Source organism: Phyllobates terribilis, unplaced genomic scaffold (genome assembly GCF_046119375.1).
Source record: "Phyllobates terribilis strain yellow unplaced genomic scaffold, ASM4611937v1 Scaffold_5__5_contigs__length_657084704, whole genome shotgun sequence".
Taxonomy (NCBI): Eukaryota; Metazoa; Chordata; class Amphibia; order Anura; family Dendrobatidae; genus Phyllobates; species Phyllobates terribilis.
The window spans coordinates 265532580-265551669 of NW_027362765.1; the positions used below are offsets into that span (position 1 = coordinate 265532580).

The following is a 19090-nucleotide window of genomic DNA, read 5'->3' on the forward strand; positions in this document are numbered from 1 at the left end:
TAATTTAATCTTCCAACAAGACAACGACCCAAAGCACACAGCCAAGAAAACCAAGGCCTGGTTCAAGAGGGAAAAAGTCAAGGTGTTGGAGTGGCCTAGTCAGTCTCCTGACCTTAACCCAATTGAAAACTTGTGGAAGGAGCTCAAGAATAAAGCCCACATGAGACACCCAAAGAACCTAGATAACTTGGAGAAGATCTGCATGGAGGAGTGGGCCAAGATAACTCCACAGACCTGTGCCGGCCTGATCAGGTCTTATAAAAGACGATTATTAGCTGTAATTGCAAACAAGGGTTATTCCACAAAATATTAAACATAGGGGTTGAATAATAATTGACCCACACTTTTATGTTTAAAATTTAATAAAATTCAACTGAGCAACATAACTTTTTGGTTTGTAAGATTTATGCTTCTGTTCATAAAACCTACTCTCGTTTGCAGTTTGAAGGCTCTAACTTATTTGCATCTTATCAAACCAGCTAAATCTGCAGGGGGTTGAATACTACTTGTAGGCACTGTAAGTATATTGCTGTGCAATAGAATAAAGATGTTGAATAAATTTTATTTGTGTCCAAAGAACTACCAGTGGGTATGTATAATTTATTAATTTGCTAAATTAATATAAAGCCAGGCAAAATATGCAATGAACTCCTGAAAGAAAATGACAAACATGCTAAAAATCTGAAAATGCATTTTAAAGATACACTGAAAGTTTCGAGAAATGACTTTAGCCAAGTATTAAATGTGTAATACACATATAATTCATCTATTCAAAGAATTCCCTGTTATACAGGTCTGCCCTGTTTACAAGCCAATAGAGCAATCTACTGTAACCAGAACTATGAGTGAGAGTGATAGCGGTCTGGAATGGGACAGAAGACGTCATCACCCAACTTGAGGGGAGACGGGAGAGGGTGCTACAACGATGTGCCAGTTGGAAACATGGTAGTCAGATCATTGTGGAGAAAGGAGGAAAGAAAAGAAAGCTTGTCTGAGCAGCAGAGAAAATGGACGAGCCACTAACTCAATTGAATCACTGAGGAGCCTGTTCCATTTTAACATTCCCAAGCCATAACCGGGTGGGGGAAAGTTAGAGACAGGCTCCATCTACTGCCAGGAAGGACCACCCAAAGAGACAGGACACAGTGTTCTTTCTGAAGAGCGCTCTCACCCACCACTAATTAGTTGACTCTGAGACACTTTGCATTCAGGACAAATGGAACTTGCGATATATTCATAAATCCATGAATATTTCAGAAACTCGATGATCGCATTGACCCTCCATGTACTGTGTGTCTCAATACTGCCAACATTTCAAATACTGCCAGTGTGTATTACAGGAAAATGCATATATTTCATCATCCATATAAAAAAGCTGTCCAGGCAATTTGGACTTAAATGGTCATCGAAAAAAGAAATAACAGGTTTTAGCAAACTTGAAAAGTAAAAGGAAAAGTAAAATAAAGGTTTTGCAGATCAATAAACTAGAAATTCTCAAAATAGTTTTACAGGCACTCTTACTATTCTCTGCACAAAATACCACCAACATGCATGAAGGACATGTTCTCTTTGCTTTTGTTGGGATTCCAACAGATTACAACTCCAAAAGCAGATAAATGATATTGTCTTTTAGTCTGTCTGTATCCGTCTATATCTGAGACTAGGACAATAGATAGTGGACCTCTTCCCACAGGGACTGATTAGAGCAATGTTGGACTGGGACCACACTCCATCTATTTAGAAGATCCACTTTACACGTCAACCTTTAATTGCATTATTAACTTTGCTGTTAACATTGTACGTAAAGAGCATATAATCAAGATGCCATTTATACAATTTCTAGTTAATTGAGACTCAACTCGAAGTTATATTGGAAATTGATTGGTTGCAAAGTAAACTCCAAGTTGGGTCATCTTCTACTTGACCTTGGGGACTATTCAGAGCCTGAATCCACTAGATGATCCCTGAGCACCCTGATGTATGAGTCTCCATGCTGACGCCATGTGCCACCACTACAAGCACCAACAATTGGCAAACTAGCATAAGAACTAAATCATGTGGTTTGATCTGATTGAATGTGTCTTCTTTTACATGATATGGCTGGAGGGTGTACATTATTTACCTGGGCAACTGATGGCACCAACATGAGAAAAGTTATGGAACTTGAAGTGTGTCAATGAAAAAAATAAAAATAGCTTGGTCCTTACACTTACAAACCTACTATATAACGTGATTATTACAAATAAATACTAACACCCTGTCACTAGCCATTCATTTTCAATCGCTCTGTGACGAAATATCGAGTGTGAACTGGATGCAGGTATATGTCAAGGTAAAGAAGAGGTCACATTAGGTTGAGTTTTCGTGAGCAGAACTGGAAAATTTGCCAGAACAGGGACCACACTCGGAGCAACTGTAAACTCATTTACATGTTAGAACACTGGGAACTCCTATATTGATCTGCCACCACACAGGTAGGTTTTAACATGTCTTAAAGTTTTGTACCAGATGCTGTCAATTATTTACTGGGCATAAACCATGTGACAATCTCTACTTAAAGGGGTATTCCCATCTCCAATCCCAATATGTAGTAGGTGTAGTAATAATAATTTTAGCAAATATCTCCAATTAGAAATGTAGTATAGTTTTTCTGATTCGCTGTGTCTCTTTCCTCATGCGCAGGCATTGCAGGACCTTAGCTATCCATGGATACGACCACTGACACAGTGACAGTTAGCTAGTTGCAAGTGGTTTCTCAAGTGGTCTTCCCTTGAGAAAGCAGGACACGCTCCACGCGAAATGCACGTCGGGAAGTGGCACGGGTCTTACCCATTACCTTGGGCTACAGTTTCTTCCAGGGTAAGCCTCTGAACCGATTCCTGAGCCACCTTTTTTCATGTTTTCCCCTTAGATACGTCTCGGCTGACGTCGGAGGTCGCGTGATTTGTCACATGACTAAATGACGTCATGGAAGGTCCATTTTAGAAAACCGCGAGCCGCTGAACACACCGGACGCATCGGAGAAGGAGACCGGCGGCCATCAAAAGGTGAGTATAATGTTTTTTTTTATTTTCAACATTTTTATTCTTTTTTTTTTTACTATTGATGCTGCATTTGCAGCATCGTAACTTGGTCACACAACATAAATCCATGCCGGTTGCATGGATTTATATAGTGTGACCAAGTTGTCCAGCACTTTTCCAAGTGATGCTAAAATTACATGTTCAAAACGTTCCACAAACGCTTGTCCCTGGCAGAAAAAAACGCATGTAAAATCCGCATGCGTTTTTTCTGCCAGGGAGATGCAGAAACGCTCTGCGGCATTTCTGCATCGTGGGCACTTAGCCTTCAAGTGGAATATCTTGCTGGACACTGTGTGTGTATGTGCGGACTATTGATTCTCCGAGCTCATTAATCACAACACCACCTCTAATCTGGCCTAAGCATAGGTATTTAATATAAAAGTTATGGCGCAACCATTTCATTATTAATACCAAGAATCTATGCTCATTCTTCCTTTATATTCACCCTTGAGAGCTCAAAATGTAAAAAGAAAGACATTTTTATGGTGGTAATGAAGATCATTGGGATTACATGTTATCTGCTTTCTCTCCTTCTGGGGGGTTGTATACATTATTTTATCCACAACGTATCATGTTCAAACATCCTCTTTTGATGATGCACTCTCTGGAGAGAAGTACTGTACTTTCTTAGAAAACACTGGATTGCGATTCACTATAAGCAGTAGAGGGCAGGTGAGCTTATCAGAGGAGCAGAAGACTTAGAAGACATGCCTTTTGTAATAAAAGATCAGCAGCCAGATACACATTCTTATAGTTTACATTAAATGTTTCTATTCCCATGAAATATAGAGAAAAAACGCAGATGTACAGTAATTGGAAAACAACAGAATAATTTAAGTTTGGATGTGTTCATGTTTATAAGGAAAAATACTTACGTGCATATTCATAACCAGTCTTCATCCTTTTATATAGGCGATATCTCCACTCCCAGGATTTGAGCAGCTTTTCTCTGTCTGTGCTGTCTACTCCCAGTCCCAAGCCTTCATTTTGTATTTTTACAGACAATTCACTCATCCTCATCTGGGCTTCTTCTACTAGAGAATTCAGGTGCATGGATCTAGATTCCAGGCTGACAACTGCAAAAACAACCAAGAGACAGAATTTTTATATTCTTCCATTAACATGAGTGTCCTCGTAAAACATACAAGACATTGATCTAAAACACAGAATCAAGTCTACGACATAGGGAAAACTACATTTCTGCTTTGGTCTAGTCCACACGTATCAAGCTTCAGCCCGTGGGCCAAATTTGACCAGCAGGGTGGTTATATTTGGTCCCCAACACAAGAACCACCACCCCTATGTGGGGCCATTATTCTGTATGGAGGACTACGTGAAGCCCATTATACTGTATGGAGAACTATGTGGGGCCTTATATTCTATATGAAGGATTATGGGGGGTCCATTATTCTGTATGGAGGACTATGTGAGGCCCATTATTCTTTAAGAAGGACTATGTGGTGCCCATTATTCTGCATGGAGGACTATGTGGGGCCATTGTACTGTATTGAAAGCTATGTGTGGCCCATTGTTCTGTATGGAAAGATGTGTGGGGCCATTATATTGTATGGAGGACTATATGGGGCTCAATATTATGTATGAAGGACTTTGTGGGTCCATTATACTGTATACTGATTGGCCCGCGATTTTGTCCAAGTTTTTCATTTTGGCCCTCTGTGACATCCCTGGTCTAGTCCAAGCATTTATGTACCTTGTAGAGATACAGTGGCAGGATCATCTACCAAAAACCGATCATTATTTCAAAAATTACAACAGTTTAGTAAAACAATAGGCTACATTTCCTGACATCAGAGTAGTAAAAGATGGTTCATCAAATCATATAAAGTGGTTGTCTCATCAGAAACAAGCCCTTTCAAAATTCAGCCCCATTGGGTATAGCTGAACAAATGGGTACCACCTCTGATATGCCCAGACTACAGCTGTCTATGCCAGGTGACGCCACAACCAGCCAGGCATTGTAGTCACATGAAGTATCTATGTGGCTGTAATTCAGATGAATGTCTATCCATTTTAGAAAATGAAATCTTGAGTTCACCAGAGCATTACTTAAGGAAGCACTCCTCCCATCAAAGTTTCTATCCTCTTAATATATTGCAATCGTCATATTATATAGCATTGTGTACTTACAATTGCTCATTTTGCCTTTCTACCCAGCTAATTCTTCTCTTTTCTCCGCTCTATGTAGAAACAGGTAGTTTCTTATCCCTGCATTTATCATTCCCCTCTTCAACTCCTGACCCAGCTGTTCCCTCCTCCCCCTGCCAGGGACTATTGCTGTGACCTATTACTCATAGAGGGAAAATAGACTTCTTGTTCCTACATAGAGCTTAGAAGGATTCAGCCAGTCAGTTTTTATTCATGTGAAGTCATAGACCTAATGGAAAAAGAGAATTATTAACTTGGTAGAAGGGCAAAATGAGCAAAAGTAAGTACACAGTGCTATATAATATGATTATAGCATATTCATAGGATACAAATTTAGATTGAAGTGCTTCATTAAATATATTATATATATCTATGTTCTGTAGGTTATAAGTACACTATGTAATGTTCCTGATAAGTGAACATTTCTTTAATAAAGTTGTAATAGTTCAAGACTTATGTACTATAGATAGTAACATGGAAATGAGAGACATGTAATACAGGTTTATAGCTAGGAAAACAATTATCTGAACGCTCTGTCATTTTCTGATGATAGATTTCCTTTAGAGGGAACATGTCATCAGATTCTTGCTGTCCCTACTATGGGCTGCATGAATCAAACACTGGCTGCCAATTGCAGTCAGGAATGTTTTACTCTGAGACAATGCAGCTTTTCTAAGTAAACATACTTTAAAATGCCAGTCAGGGACTATGTGACTCGGCTGAGAAGTCCAAGGCAGGTCCCTTACTGGATTCTCCCCTCCCTATTCCTTTTGACTGGCAGGCCTTTCTCTCTGTACATACATAGAGGGATCTATCAGTCAGCTAGATCGGGGTGATGATAAGCCGACCAGACCTGCCTCAGACCTGTCATCTAAGATGCATAGTCCCTGGCTGACATTTAAAATTAGTCTCTCTCTGAAATCATCTGCATTCGACCAGCCAGTGTTTGATTCATGCTGCCTGTTGTTATAGCAATATGAATCTGATAACAGGTTCCCTTTAAAGAGGTTGTCCGGTCAAAAGTGATAAATCTGCAGTCGATCTGTGTGACTTCAGACTTATGAATTCCCCCAGCGCAGACACTGTACGCTGCGGGGATTGACTGGTATGAGACCCAGTAACGGAGGGTATGTATGTGTTCTACATACCCCCGGCCAGTGAGCGTGGCCTCGCTCTCCATACATTTGCATTGAGCAAGGCCGCGCCTTCTCGTCGGACGCGCCCACTGGCCGCCCTTGTCATTAGATGGGGTGTGGCCTCGCTCCATACAAGTGTATGGAGCGAGGCGGCGCTGAATGGCCCGGGGTATGTATAATTTTAACATAGCCTCCGGTCCCAGGTCTCATACTGGCAAATCCCCGCAGCACACAGTGCCTGCGCTGGGGGGCTTCATAAGTCTGCAGTCACACAGATCGTCTGCAGACTTATCACTTTTGACCAAACAACCTCTTTAAGTTTAAAAGTGAAATTGATTTTTCCATATGATATAAATTTGTATTTATTTTGCGAAGAATTGTGAACTATGCACTTAGGTAAGATAAAATAGAAAAAACTATTAACAGCTATAACACACATGTTATTTTTTTCTTTAGTATGAAGATCAATGGATTGTAGACTAGACAACTGATGCCTAAAATGTGTCCTTCTTTTAATAGATCGTTTAATTCATGTTTGTGGTTTGGAATAATTGTTTTGAAGAAAATACAATGCAAAAATTTAGCAAAAATAGTCACAAAAGTGCTTCTAATTCACAGAGTCTATAAAAAAAAAATTGCATTTATCTCTAACATCAGAATATATATTACCATAGGTGGAAGCCTGTATTGTGCTTATAATAAAATATGGCATCAGTAAAATACCCCCACTGCTGATAAGTTATCATATCAACCCCACTAATGAAATTGTAGGATCACTAAAGATGAATCTTTGCTTGAAATTATTCTTGCTGATTGAGTAATTCAAAATTATTTTCTTGTAACTTCAAGTTTAGACAGTCCTTTTTTAAGCGTAAATAATAAAAAAAATATATAAAGTTTTTCCTTTCGAATAATGCTTTGAAACCAGATATTAATAGTATAAATAAATTATTGACACTGTATTCCAACGTCAAATGGAGATCAATGCATGGCTACATAATATTGAAACAAGATGCTGAAAAGCAAGTTTTATGGTTCGACTGCACAAATTACTTCTGGCTGTGAATTAGTCTGGATTGACTGCCAAATCTTTCATATAAAGTTTATGATACAGAGCCAATGGAAGGTTTGATGCTTGATGATCCAGAACAAGCATTTCATTGTCTAAAGACTTTGAAGATAACTAGACATGGGTGGTAAAATATCAAGCTTAGTCCCATAGCTACAATTTTAAGGCCAAGGAAGTCAGCCATGTGTAGCATGAGATGATAACTCTGCAGTCAATCAACAGAATAATTGATATTGTCATTGTGGGTTTAAGAGAAATGATAACTAGTATGAAGAGGTTGGTGATTTTTTTCTTACTTAAAACTATTGATGAACCATTACTTAATATGAGACAAAGAGGGGACATAATAAAAACCCTTAGACAATAGTGGATATTTTTTCCTTAGGGAAGACCTTTTTACATTAAATATAAGGGAAATACCCCTAAATTGCTATTTTGCATACTTACCTCTTCGCAGAGTTGGCTTCAGATGTATGTGGCCTTTGAGCTTTGGGTATCAAAGTTAACAGCATATTTTCTTAGGTTCATCTCTCATTAACATTATTGGTAAATCTGTATGACCTCCATGATTTTTAACGACAGCATCTTTTAGGCATGGAATGAACAAGTTGGTGACATATTGCAACATCTATCTTTTTCCATAGGTGTTTCAGTTGGTTTCAGATCTGGAGACATATTAGGTTACTGTATCACCTTCACCCTGTTCTTCTTCAGAAATACAACAGATGTGTATTTTGGGTCTTTCTCATGTTCAAAAAGTGCATGTCAACCAAGATGGTTGTATCATCTCTTTCAATATAGAGCAGTACATCTGTGAATTCATGATACGATCAATGAAATGTATCTCCCCGACACCAACAACACTCATGCAGCCTCACATAAAGACACTGCCACCACCATGTTTCACTGTAGGCTACCCACAGATTTTCAATTGGATTCCTGTCTGGGCTCAGGCTGGGCCACTCCAAAACAATTATCCTCTTCTGGTGAAGCCATTCTTTTGTTGATTTGAAGGTATGCTTAGGATTCTTTTCATGCAGAAAGAGGAAGTTCCTCTTCATCTTCAGCTTTTTAGCAGAGGCGTGAAGGGTTTAACGCAAAATTGAATGATATTTTGAACTGTTCATAATGGCCTCTACCTTGACTAAAGTCTCAGCTCCAGATGCCAAAAAACAGAAAAAAAGCATAATGCTGCCTCTACCATGATTCACATTTCTGTATGGTTTTATTTTAGTGATGCACGGTGTTGACTTTGCGCCAACCTACCCCAAAGGTCAGACATATGAAGAATACGGGAGGTTTTTGTCACATGCATTACACAACCAGTACTTGCCAGAAATATCTGCCGCTCCTTTAATATTGCTCTAAGCCTCTTGGAGCCTCCCAGACCATTTTTTGTCTTGTCTTTTCAGCAATTTATTAAGGACGTCAAGTTCTATATAATGTCACTGTTGTGTCAAATTTAAGCCACTTCTTGACTACTTTCAGTGTTCCATGCTATATCTAATGCCTTGGAAATTCTTTTGCAGTCCCCTCCTGACTGATAACTTTCAACAATCAACAATGAGATCCATTTGCTGTGTTGTAAGCTGTCTATAGACCATGGACTTTGCATTAAAATGCAACAAGGAAAATGGCAGGAAAATCCTAATACAACAGATAAACTTTATTTGGGGCTAATCAGATTCACTGTAAATCATGACAGCAGTGTACTGACTACTATTTAACATAAGCTTAAATGTGATTGAATAATTCTGAACACAACTCCAACAGTCAAAAGGGTATTCTCACTTATGTAGCCACATTATTTTAGTTTTGTTATTGTTATTTTTCCCTCAAAATGATTTCAATTTGTTTCTCAATGGATTTGTACAGACATTAAGGCTAAGTTCCTACGATAAGCTTTTGGTGAGTTTTTGATGTTGCAGATTTTATATATCACTTCTGTACTTATTAAGCAAATTAGGTTTTTTCATTGCGTTTTTTAGTGCATATTTTAAATGTGTTTTTGTTGCGTTATTGAAGCTTAATTTTTTGTCTCTTGTTGGCATGTTTTAAATAAAGCTGCTTTGTTTTTGATATTTCCTGGAATTTGACTTTCACAAAACTTTATTGATACAATAATGTGCACATTACATGGTGTTTTTGATACATTTTCGCTACGGAAAAGCACTAAAAATGCATAAGCATTTTTTACTTGCAGATTTTTCACTTCTAATGCAAGTCTATGGGGAAAATCTTCCCAGAAAACTCAACGTACACGCTAGGGAAATTGTCATGTTGTGGATTTAAAACACGCACCGCAGGTCAGTTTACATAGAGTTATCCCATCCACTTTGCAGGAACTGTAGAATTCTGAGGTTTTGACGCAGCAAAAATACGCAGTGTCAGAAAACTCATCATGGGCACATAGCCTAAAAGTGGAAAAAGTTCTGAAATAATTCTCATTTTTTCATATGACAAAAACTTGGTGTTTTACAGGGGTGCATAAACTTTTTATATCTACTGTATGTATAATGAAAATACACAAAATTTGCCTATATCCCTCATAAAGGAAAAAAATCAGGTTTTGTACAAGGTAGTAACAATTTTTCATGATTTGTATAGTGTATCATTTATAACTAGATAAAAACATGAACCAGATAAAGGGGTGATGCCATGATCATTCATACAGTAGATTAAGAAACTGGCCTAATCTACGGAATGATTGTGATAGTGCTGAACACTATCTATGGTATGAATTAATTTCTAGTTACTATTCAGTCATGCCAGATACTGTCAAGATGTAATTTCTGATAAGGTCTCTGGTCCTACACTGGATTTCCCCCAAGAAAATAAATTGTAAAGTTAATAAAAACCCACTGTGATTACATGACTGTGGCAGTCAATGCTGTAGAAAGTGATCTTGGATAGTTGGAATGAAATGAAAAGTAAATGACACAAAAGTATTTCCTTTATTTAGGAAAATCTATTGCTGGCTATTGTATCATTTATGACGTATTGGTAATAAGCAATTAATCTTGATAAACTGGTTAGATAATGGTGAGTTCTGTTCATAACTCTCATTACTGAGGCAGTACAGAATATGTATTTTATAATTTTTTTCCACTTTGTTGAGTTAATCTGACATATACTTTAAGCAGTGCAAAAAAAAAAACAGACTTCAGAAGGATAACATTAAAAGTGAGACAGCGGATTATTATTTACATGCACTTTGGAACGTCTCACTCAGCAGCCTCCATTGATGAAGTCTGAGGTTATTCACAACGGGTAACGTTTGGACAAGGCACATATGTGCTCTCAAAACATAGAAAATGATGGCAGATGAGATCCATATCCCATAGATGCATTTTTCACCTGTCTAAATGCTGTCGTAATGTTACAATACATAACATAGTGTTGTAATATAATATACATACTGTGAATTACTATGGTAATAGAAGATAAAGTCTGCACCCCAGCAATGTCTAAGTAATACAAATGTTCAATGATAGATTTTCTGATAGATTAAACCCTCTTATTAGAGGAGTTGGGAATTATGACTGTGTTTTTTGCCAGTTTATGACAAAGGGGCTAATTCATTTTGTGAAAATATGCTCGAAAAGTCTGGTGGATTGGTCTGATATAAATTCGCCCAACACAAAAATAATGCTAATAGACAGTTATTAGGCTCTGAGGTCTCTCCCGACCCATAAACATGTTCAATGTCTGAGAAAGGGTTAAACATAATAAAAGCTTATTGCTTAGCTACCTGTTCAAGGCCTTCATTTATCCTTGACACCGTTTGGCAGTGTGAGGAGCTGCCCACTTACTAAAGACTATGATACTTTTCCTGCAACGGACCACCATTTTTGTCAATATTATTATTGTGTGTTATTAGTGATTTACTTGTTATATTTTATATAGTTCTGCTAACTTGTCAGTATGTAAGATTCACTTGTAAAATGTCCAGCATTCCACTAATCTCATCTTTATCTCAGGAGTCCATTGTTTCAACAGCCAATAATCTCATTAGGTGAGTGTAGATTGAGACACAGTGGAGCCGTCACCACAAGGGGCCTTACATGCAGTCTCAGATGAAGGCTTCTAGATTATTCTTCATTGTTTTAGCGACCAGTAAATGCTTAAGGGGAAGGGTGTCAGCACTTCTGAGCTGGGAGGGGGCTGACCCCAGGGAAGTAGAGGAGAGACATGTTTTAGTCTAGAGTTGTGTGGAAAGATTGAAGGAAGAGGCTGGAGACCGTGGACTTGGAAGGATGAATGGATAAACATGTTACCATTATGGATTATGTCGTTTGGATTTAAACTTTCTTAAAAGGACTGCTGCTACTGGATACCTGTGCTTTCATCGTTTTATCTGCTGTCTAGAGGATCATGGACTGTGGCTACAGACTATACTGGCTGGAGATACAAAATCTGTGGGCCAACCAAAAGTTGGGAGACAGTGAGTATGGCCTTATACAAAGCCAGTGGAACTACTGAACCCAGATTGGGAACCATAGGACTGAGAAAAATGTATTTTGGCCATTTATTTGGAATTGCTTTATTACCATGGCTGTGATCCATAAAATATTGTTGCATCGTTAACTTGCCTAGGTGATTACTTACAACTCACAACATCAGATCTTTTCAGGCAGCATCGGGAAAAGTGAGTGGTAGGCCTAGAACAAGTGAAAATAAGCTTATTTTTATAACCCCTTCACAGCGTTATGAAGAATCCAGACTGTTGTTTTGTGGAAATCAAATCCCTTCAAAATTCAGATTTTAGCAAAATTAACAGAAATTTGAGGAAATCTGATTTGTTCCAATATCGATTTGCTCATTTCTAAGTAAAGATAACAGCCATGATTTTGTTTTTGTTTTTTCTAATCCTATAAATCTCCTTCACATTTCCTATAATTGTTTAGGGCTCATGATTACATAGTTATTTTCCTTTTTAATTGGAAAATGACTAAAGATGAGTGAACCCGATCTGAAAAGTTTGGGGTTCGTACCCGACTGTTAGAGTTAGGTGCTAAATTCTGAACACGTTGCAAAGTTCGGAGTTTCGGGGGAAGTCCATTGCAGAAAGAGAGAGAGAGAGAGAAAGTATGTTCGGGTCCCCATTGTTTTCAATGGGGATTGGGTTCTAGTTCAAGTTTGGGTACAGTTCTGGTACCCAAACGGAACCTTGGAATAAAGTTCAGGTCGGGTACCAGAATTCGGACTTCCACGGGCAGATCATGCCTAAAAATGATTTATTATTTAAATCAGCTTTTAATGTTAAATGCATTATTTAAAAAAAATCTGAAATCTTTCAGCTGGTCACTAGGCCTTATACTAGGCCTTATTTCCTGTCCTGTACAAATAATATTTCAGCAGTGTTATTATGATCACGGACAAAATTTTAATGAAAGATAACAGCTACAAATACAGTAGGTAATACCGTGTCCATCATTCATAATAGTGTAGCATGATGTAACAGCACACCTCCTCCCCCTCCCTTCACAATGCCTTTTGCAGAGTAATATTAGATCATGATAAGATGATGCTTCAATACAAACAAATAGGGTCTCAGTTAGTCAATTACTGCTAATGTCTATGTGTTATACAGGAAGTAGAGGACTCTTTTAGGCCTAATGGCCATTATGAAAGTTACCCTTTTTTAGCGCAAAAAATGTTTTCAACATGAAAATATAAAAAAAAAATGTCAAACATTTTAATAAATACCATGATTTCACCCCTTTACACCCAAAGGTGGTTTACACTTTAATGACCAGGCCAATTTTTTCAATTCTGACCACTGTCACTTTATGAGGTAATAACTCTGGAACGCTTCAACGGATCCCAGTGATTCTGAGAATGTTGTGTCATGACATATTGTACTTCATTATAGTCATCAAATTTCTTCAATATGACTTGCGTTACTTTGTGAAAAAATTGGAAATTTGCAAAAATTGTTAAAATTTTGCAATTTTCAAACTTCAAAAATTTTATGCCCTTAAATCAGAGAGATATGTCACACAAAATAGTTAATAAATAACATTTCCCACATGTCTACTTTACATCAGCACAATTTTGGAACCCAAATTTTATTTTGTTAGGAAGTTATAAGGGTTAAAAGTTGACCAGCGATTTCTAATTTTTCCAATGAAATTTACAAAAACATTTTTTAGGGACCACATCACATTTGAAGTGACTTTGAGGGGTCTATATGACAGAAAATACACAAAAGTGACACCATTTTAAAAACTGCACCCCTCAAGAATTTTATAAAGGGGAACAGTGAACATTTTGAACCCAGAGGTACGACACAGAATTTGGTCATCATATTGAATAAGTTCTCATTAGTCTTGAGCGCAAGTGCTCGCTACTTGAGTTTGCATCGGGTACTCAGGTATGCACCATGTATCGCGTGTGCTCGAGTGACATGCTCGAGTCCCCGCCCCGCATGTTTCACGGTTGTTAGACACCCAAAAAAAAACATGCAGGGATCGCTCGTGCATGGCAGTTATCATTTTATTAACCTTTTTCTGACCTGCATACCCTTAAAGACGACTTATGAGGGTTGATCCTATTGACTGATCCACTTGAAATGCATGGAACAGATTTTTTATGTAAACAATTTCTGCCATCCTTGAATATACCCCAATGTATGTTGCATTCTAACATTGTGACTGAGGAAAACTGTATCAGCATGCTGGTAGGCAAGAAATGTCATTGCTAGAGAGAAGCTATCATCAGAAAATGACTTATTGTTTAAGTGAGGTTTTTGTGTTACATGTGCAGAACTGGGTAAAGATTTTAGGCAGGTGCGGCAAGAGTGCTGCAAAGTAAGAAGTCATTGCTTATTTTTATTAAATAACAAAATGCAAAGTGAATGAACAATGGAGAAATCTAAATAAAATCTATATGAGATGTGATCATCCTTTGCCTTCAAAACAGCATGAATTATTCTAGGTACACTTGCCCACAGTTTAAGGCCTCATTCACACACCAGTATTTGGTCAGTATTTTGAATCAGTGTTTGTATGCCAAAACCAGGAGTGGGACTTAAAGAGATTAACTCTAATTGAAAAATTGACACTTGTTCAATGTTTTGAAGACTCTCCTGGTTTTGGCATACAAATACTGATGAAATACTAATCAAGAATACTGAGGTGTAAATGAGGCCTAAAAGGAGACTGTCAGCAGTTTTTTTTCAATTTAATCTGAGAGCAGAATACTATAGAGAAAGAGAGCCTAATTACAGGGATGTAACAAGGAAAAAGAAAAAGAAAAGGGGGTTTGGAAGGAGCACCAAAGAGCTAGGATGAGGCAATTAAGTGGGATTAAAATTTTTTATTTATTAATCACAACGCGTTTCAGCGGAAAAAAACTCGTTCATCAGGTGATAAGGGATATTACAGAGGCACAGTATTATATAGCTAAAGACAATTACAAGGGGAGGGGGAATAAAATTAACCCCTGAAGACAATTACAAGGGGAGGGGTAATAAAATTAACCCCAAAGGGTCCAAGGCAAATACAGAGAAAAGGAGATAAAATTAACCCACAGGGGTCCAAAAGCCAAACAATATGTGAATTGTAACAAACCACAATGACAAAATTGTAAAACCAAAATTAAAAAATACACTAAAAATCTAATTTACCACATGCTCTAAAGTTAAATTCATTCCCTCCAGGGCAAGAGTGCCCAATTTAAAAATCCAATAACTTTCCCTATTTATTAAGTGACTCAACCTATCCTGTGATGTGTCCTCAATATGATTTATAATGGTTAATTTTGGATCCCTCTGGTGCACATTCAAGAAATGTTTCGAAATGCTATGCAATAAAAATCCATTGCGAATGTTCTGCCTGTGTTTGTTTAATCTAGCATGCATAGTTTGAATGGTGCGACCTACATATTGTAGACTGCACGGACATTCAAGGAGATATATTACATAGGATGATTGACACGTTACATTCTGATGAATGGGAAAACTTTCCCCTGTTGTCTGGGAAATAAAAGTGGAAGCACCATGCTTGATAGAGGTACAGCAGAGGAGTGGAATGTGCACCAGAGGGATCCAACATTTCTAAAATTAACCATTATAGATCATATTGAGGACACATCACAGGATATGCTGATAGGTATCAAATGTAGAGAGAGAACGAAAAATTCAAATGCGGATTTTATTTAACGCGTTTCGAAGCACACCTGCTTCTTCCTCAGGACAAACCACGTCTCCTGATGAAGATGGGCGAAACGCACGTTGGGGCACTCATTTGATGCATCCACATAGAGACATTGAGCTAAGTATGTCAGCTATCGGCCATTATGTTTTTGACTGGGTCTGTTATTTTTAATAGCCAGTTATGATTTTCTGGCATTCATTCATTTGATTATAGGAGCTTGGGTTTATAATCAGTCCATATACCTTCTGTGCACATATCTCTTACATTCATATGTGATGTGATTCTAATAGAGTTATATCCAAGTCACTTTTATGTAGTCTATATCATTGGTTGTTACTACATAGGTTTTTTTCACCACTGTGTGTATATATATCTTTAGTGATTATGATCCATTTATTTTAGTTCAAATAAAATTGATTGTATATCTGTCTCATGTTCTCTCTCTCTTAAAGTGTATTTACTTAGACTTTCATGTTTTCATGTTTTTAAATATACTCAATAAAAATCATATTTTATTTATTATGGGGAATATTTTGTCACTCTGTCAAGACTAAAGTGGCTCTTAGTTCATTGTCTTCATTGTTATAACTTAATTAGAGTGGGTTCCCCATTACTTTGATGGATCCATTTTAGGCTTTTTCTGCATTTTATTTGATATCGTTGGCAGCACTGATGTACCCCCACTTTTTCTCCAGCTTCTACATGATATACAATTGTACTGTAGATCTGCAGCAGCCTATACCTTTCCAAACTAACTGACTTTCACAACCCTGTCAGTTGAGCATTTCCTCTGCCTTTGATCTTCTTTTTAACCCGGATAAGAAGACCCTTTTGTTTGCTTTATCTTTCCAGATTCCTTTATAATCTTGAAAAATATTAAAACACACAAAAACATAAAAATTTGAATCAATCCCCTTTCTTTAGGTAAAAATGAATAAAAGTAAAAGATTATAATAAAAAAAAACATGTTTGGTATTGCAGCATCTTTTAAAGTCCGATCAATCAAAATATAAATTAATTAACCTGATCGGTAAATGTTGTAAAGAGAAATAAAGCCACTATAATGTCAGATTTACCTCAATATAATATAAATACAAACAGCAGCTTGCCATGCAAAAAACAATCTTGCACACAGCTCTATTGACTGAAAATGAAAATAGTTATGGATCTGAAAAAAACTGTGTCACAAAACAATTTTTTCCTTTTAGATACTTTAGAACCTTTGTACACCAGTAAAATAATAAAAAGCTAATAGATTTCATATCAGCATAATCGACTGATTTGGAGAATTATGTTGTTTGGTCATTTTCACCATACAAAAAAATGCTATAAAAATAAAAACCCCAAAAACATTGGTAAAATTGCATTTTTTTCACAATTTCAGTGCTCTGCTCAGATGAGACCAAAGTCAAACTTTTTGGGCTAAATGCAGAATGCTATGTGTGGTGGAAAACTAAGACTGCACATCACGTGGAAAACATCATTCCCACCATCAAACATGGTGGCAGCAGCATAATGTTCTGGATATGCATTTCTTTAGCAGGGAAGGGACAGGGAAGCTGGTCAGAGTTGATCGGAATATGGCTGGAGCTAAATACAGGGCAATCTGGAGGAAAACCTCTTAGAGGCTGCAAAAGACTTGAGACTGGGGTGTAGGTTCACCTTCTAGCTGGACAACGACCCTAAACATATTTCCAGAGCTACAGTGGAATGGTTTAGATCAAAGCATATTCATGTGTATGAATGGCCCAGTCATAGCTTAGACCTAAATCCCATTGAGAATCTGTGACAAGATTTGAAAATTGCTGTTCACAGAAGCTCTTCAATTCATCCAATCTCACTGAGCTAGAGCTAGTTTGCAAAAAAGAATCAGCAAAAATTTCAACCACTAGATGTGCAAAGCTGGTAGAGATATACTCTAAAAGACTTGCAGCAATAATTGCAGCGGAAGGTGGTCCTATAAAGTACTGACTCAGGGGGGCTGAATACAAATGCACATCACAATTTTCAGATTTATATTTTTAAAATATTGAGAAATCTTGTGTCATTTCTTATACACTTCACAAATACTTACTAATTTGTGTTGCTATATTACAAAGTCCCAATACAATGCATTTACATTTGTGGCTGTAACATGAAAAAATGTGGAACATTTCAGTGGGTATGCATACTGTTTCAAGGCACTGTATTAGACACTGGATGCATAATTTCAGCCAGGTATGTTTGACTCCTGTGTTTCAAAGAAAAACATACTTGAAAAGTCACCGGGGACTAAGTCGCATTCGACACTAATCGTACAGACTTCTCCTGTGCATTCTCTTGGAGTGATAATTCTCTCACTATACACGCAAGCAGGGCAAGACCTGTCACTCAAGGGGAGCAGGTAGGGAGAAGCCACCGGGAACCCACTTATTCTATTAGTCTCCCGTGCGACTCGGTCCCAGGCGGCTTTTAAAGTTCTTTATGTCTATCTCTGAAATGACGCAGCATTTCAAAGTCAAACATACCTGGCTGGAATCACGGAGCCAGTGTCTGATACATGCTGTCTATGGTTCGGTTAGGTGCTAATACAGTAAAAGGACCATTCACCAAGTGGTCATTAACAACATAAGTGGTTTACGACTTCACGTCTGCTTCATTTCATTCTTATTACAATTTATTGTAATTGTTGAATTACAACTGGGTGGCATTTTGATCATTTAGGGTGACTTCTCAAAATTTTTTTTTTTAATGCTGCTTTGTTTTCAATGTTAGCCGTTAATCAAATGTTACAAAAATTTCAATATTTTGTGGTGTTTCTCCACACTTTTGGAGTTTTTTTGTGGGTCTGTGGCATTTTTTCAATATACAGCATGCGCTATGTATGGCCGCGAGTAGAATATGTTGTAATACCATCACATATAAAAATTCACTCTTCCTTGAATAAACAATCCAGGGTCCATTGATTATTTTTTTGACTAGACAATATTTTACAATCTTTTTTACAATTGCTACAAACAATTTTATGTTTTAAAATGCTTCCAAAATGAATCCTAAATTCATGATGTCTTTACAACCCCCACCTCCAGGCTATATTTATTTACAGATGAGGTCAATGAATTAAATAAAAGTTGAGTTTTTCTTTTTACTGCAGCTTCGAACACTCGGCGCTGTGTTTTTAAAACACATTTGTCATGGTTAATGAATGTTGCCCCAGCAGTCAATCACAGACTCTAAATAGTGTCACACTTCTCAGAAAAAAATAAGTCATGATCCGTGACAGAAAAATAAACAAATAAATAGAAAACTAAAAGTTGGAGGGAGAGAAAAAAACCTCTTTCAGGGATTGCTTATACGTGCAAAATCCCCAGGGGGAGGAAAGGAAGAATACAAGATAATGTGGCACAGTCTAGCAGTAGGTACAACGATGTTTAAGAAAAAAATCCAACTGGAAAGCTTGGATATATTATTAGCCTGAAGGTGCAATTTCCTGCAGTT

The 19090-nt window shown here is 37.4% G+C and overlaps 1 protein-coding gene across 1 annotated transcript in view; it reads right to left on the bottom strand.

Moving 5' to 3' along the window:
- The window catches only part of ANKFN1 (ankyrin repeat and fibronectin type III domain containing 1), a 1224583-nt gene that overhangs the window by 760914 nt on the left and 444579 nt on the right, over positions 1-19090 (bottom strand). The window contains exon 4 of the mRNA XM_073684132.1: positions 3959-4159. Coding sequence (XP_073540233.1) covers positions 3959-4159 — 201 coding nt within the window. The remainder of the gene's footprint in view (positions 1-3958; positions 4160-19090) is intronic.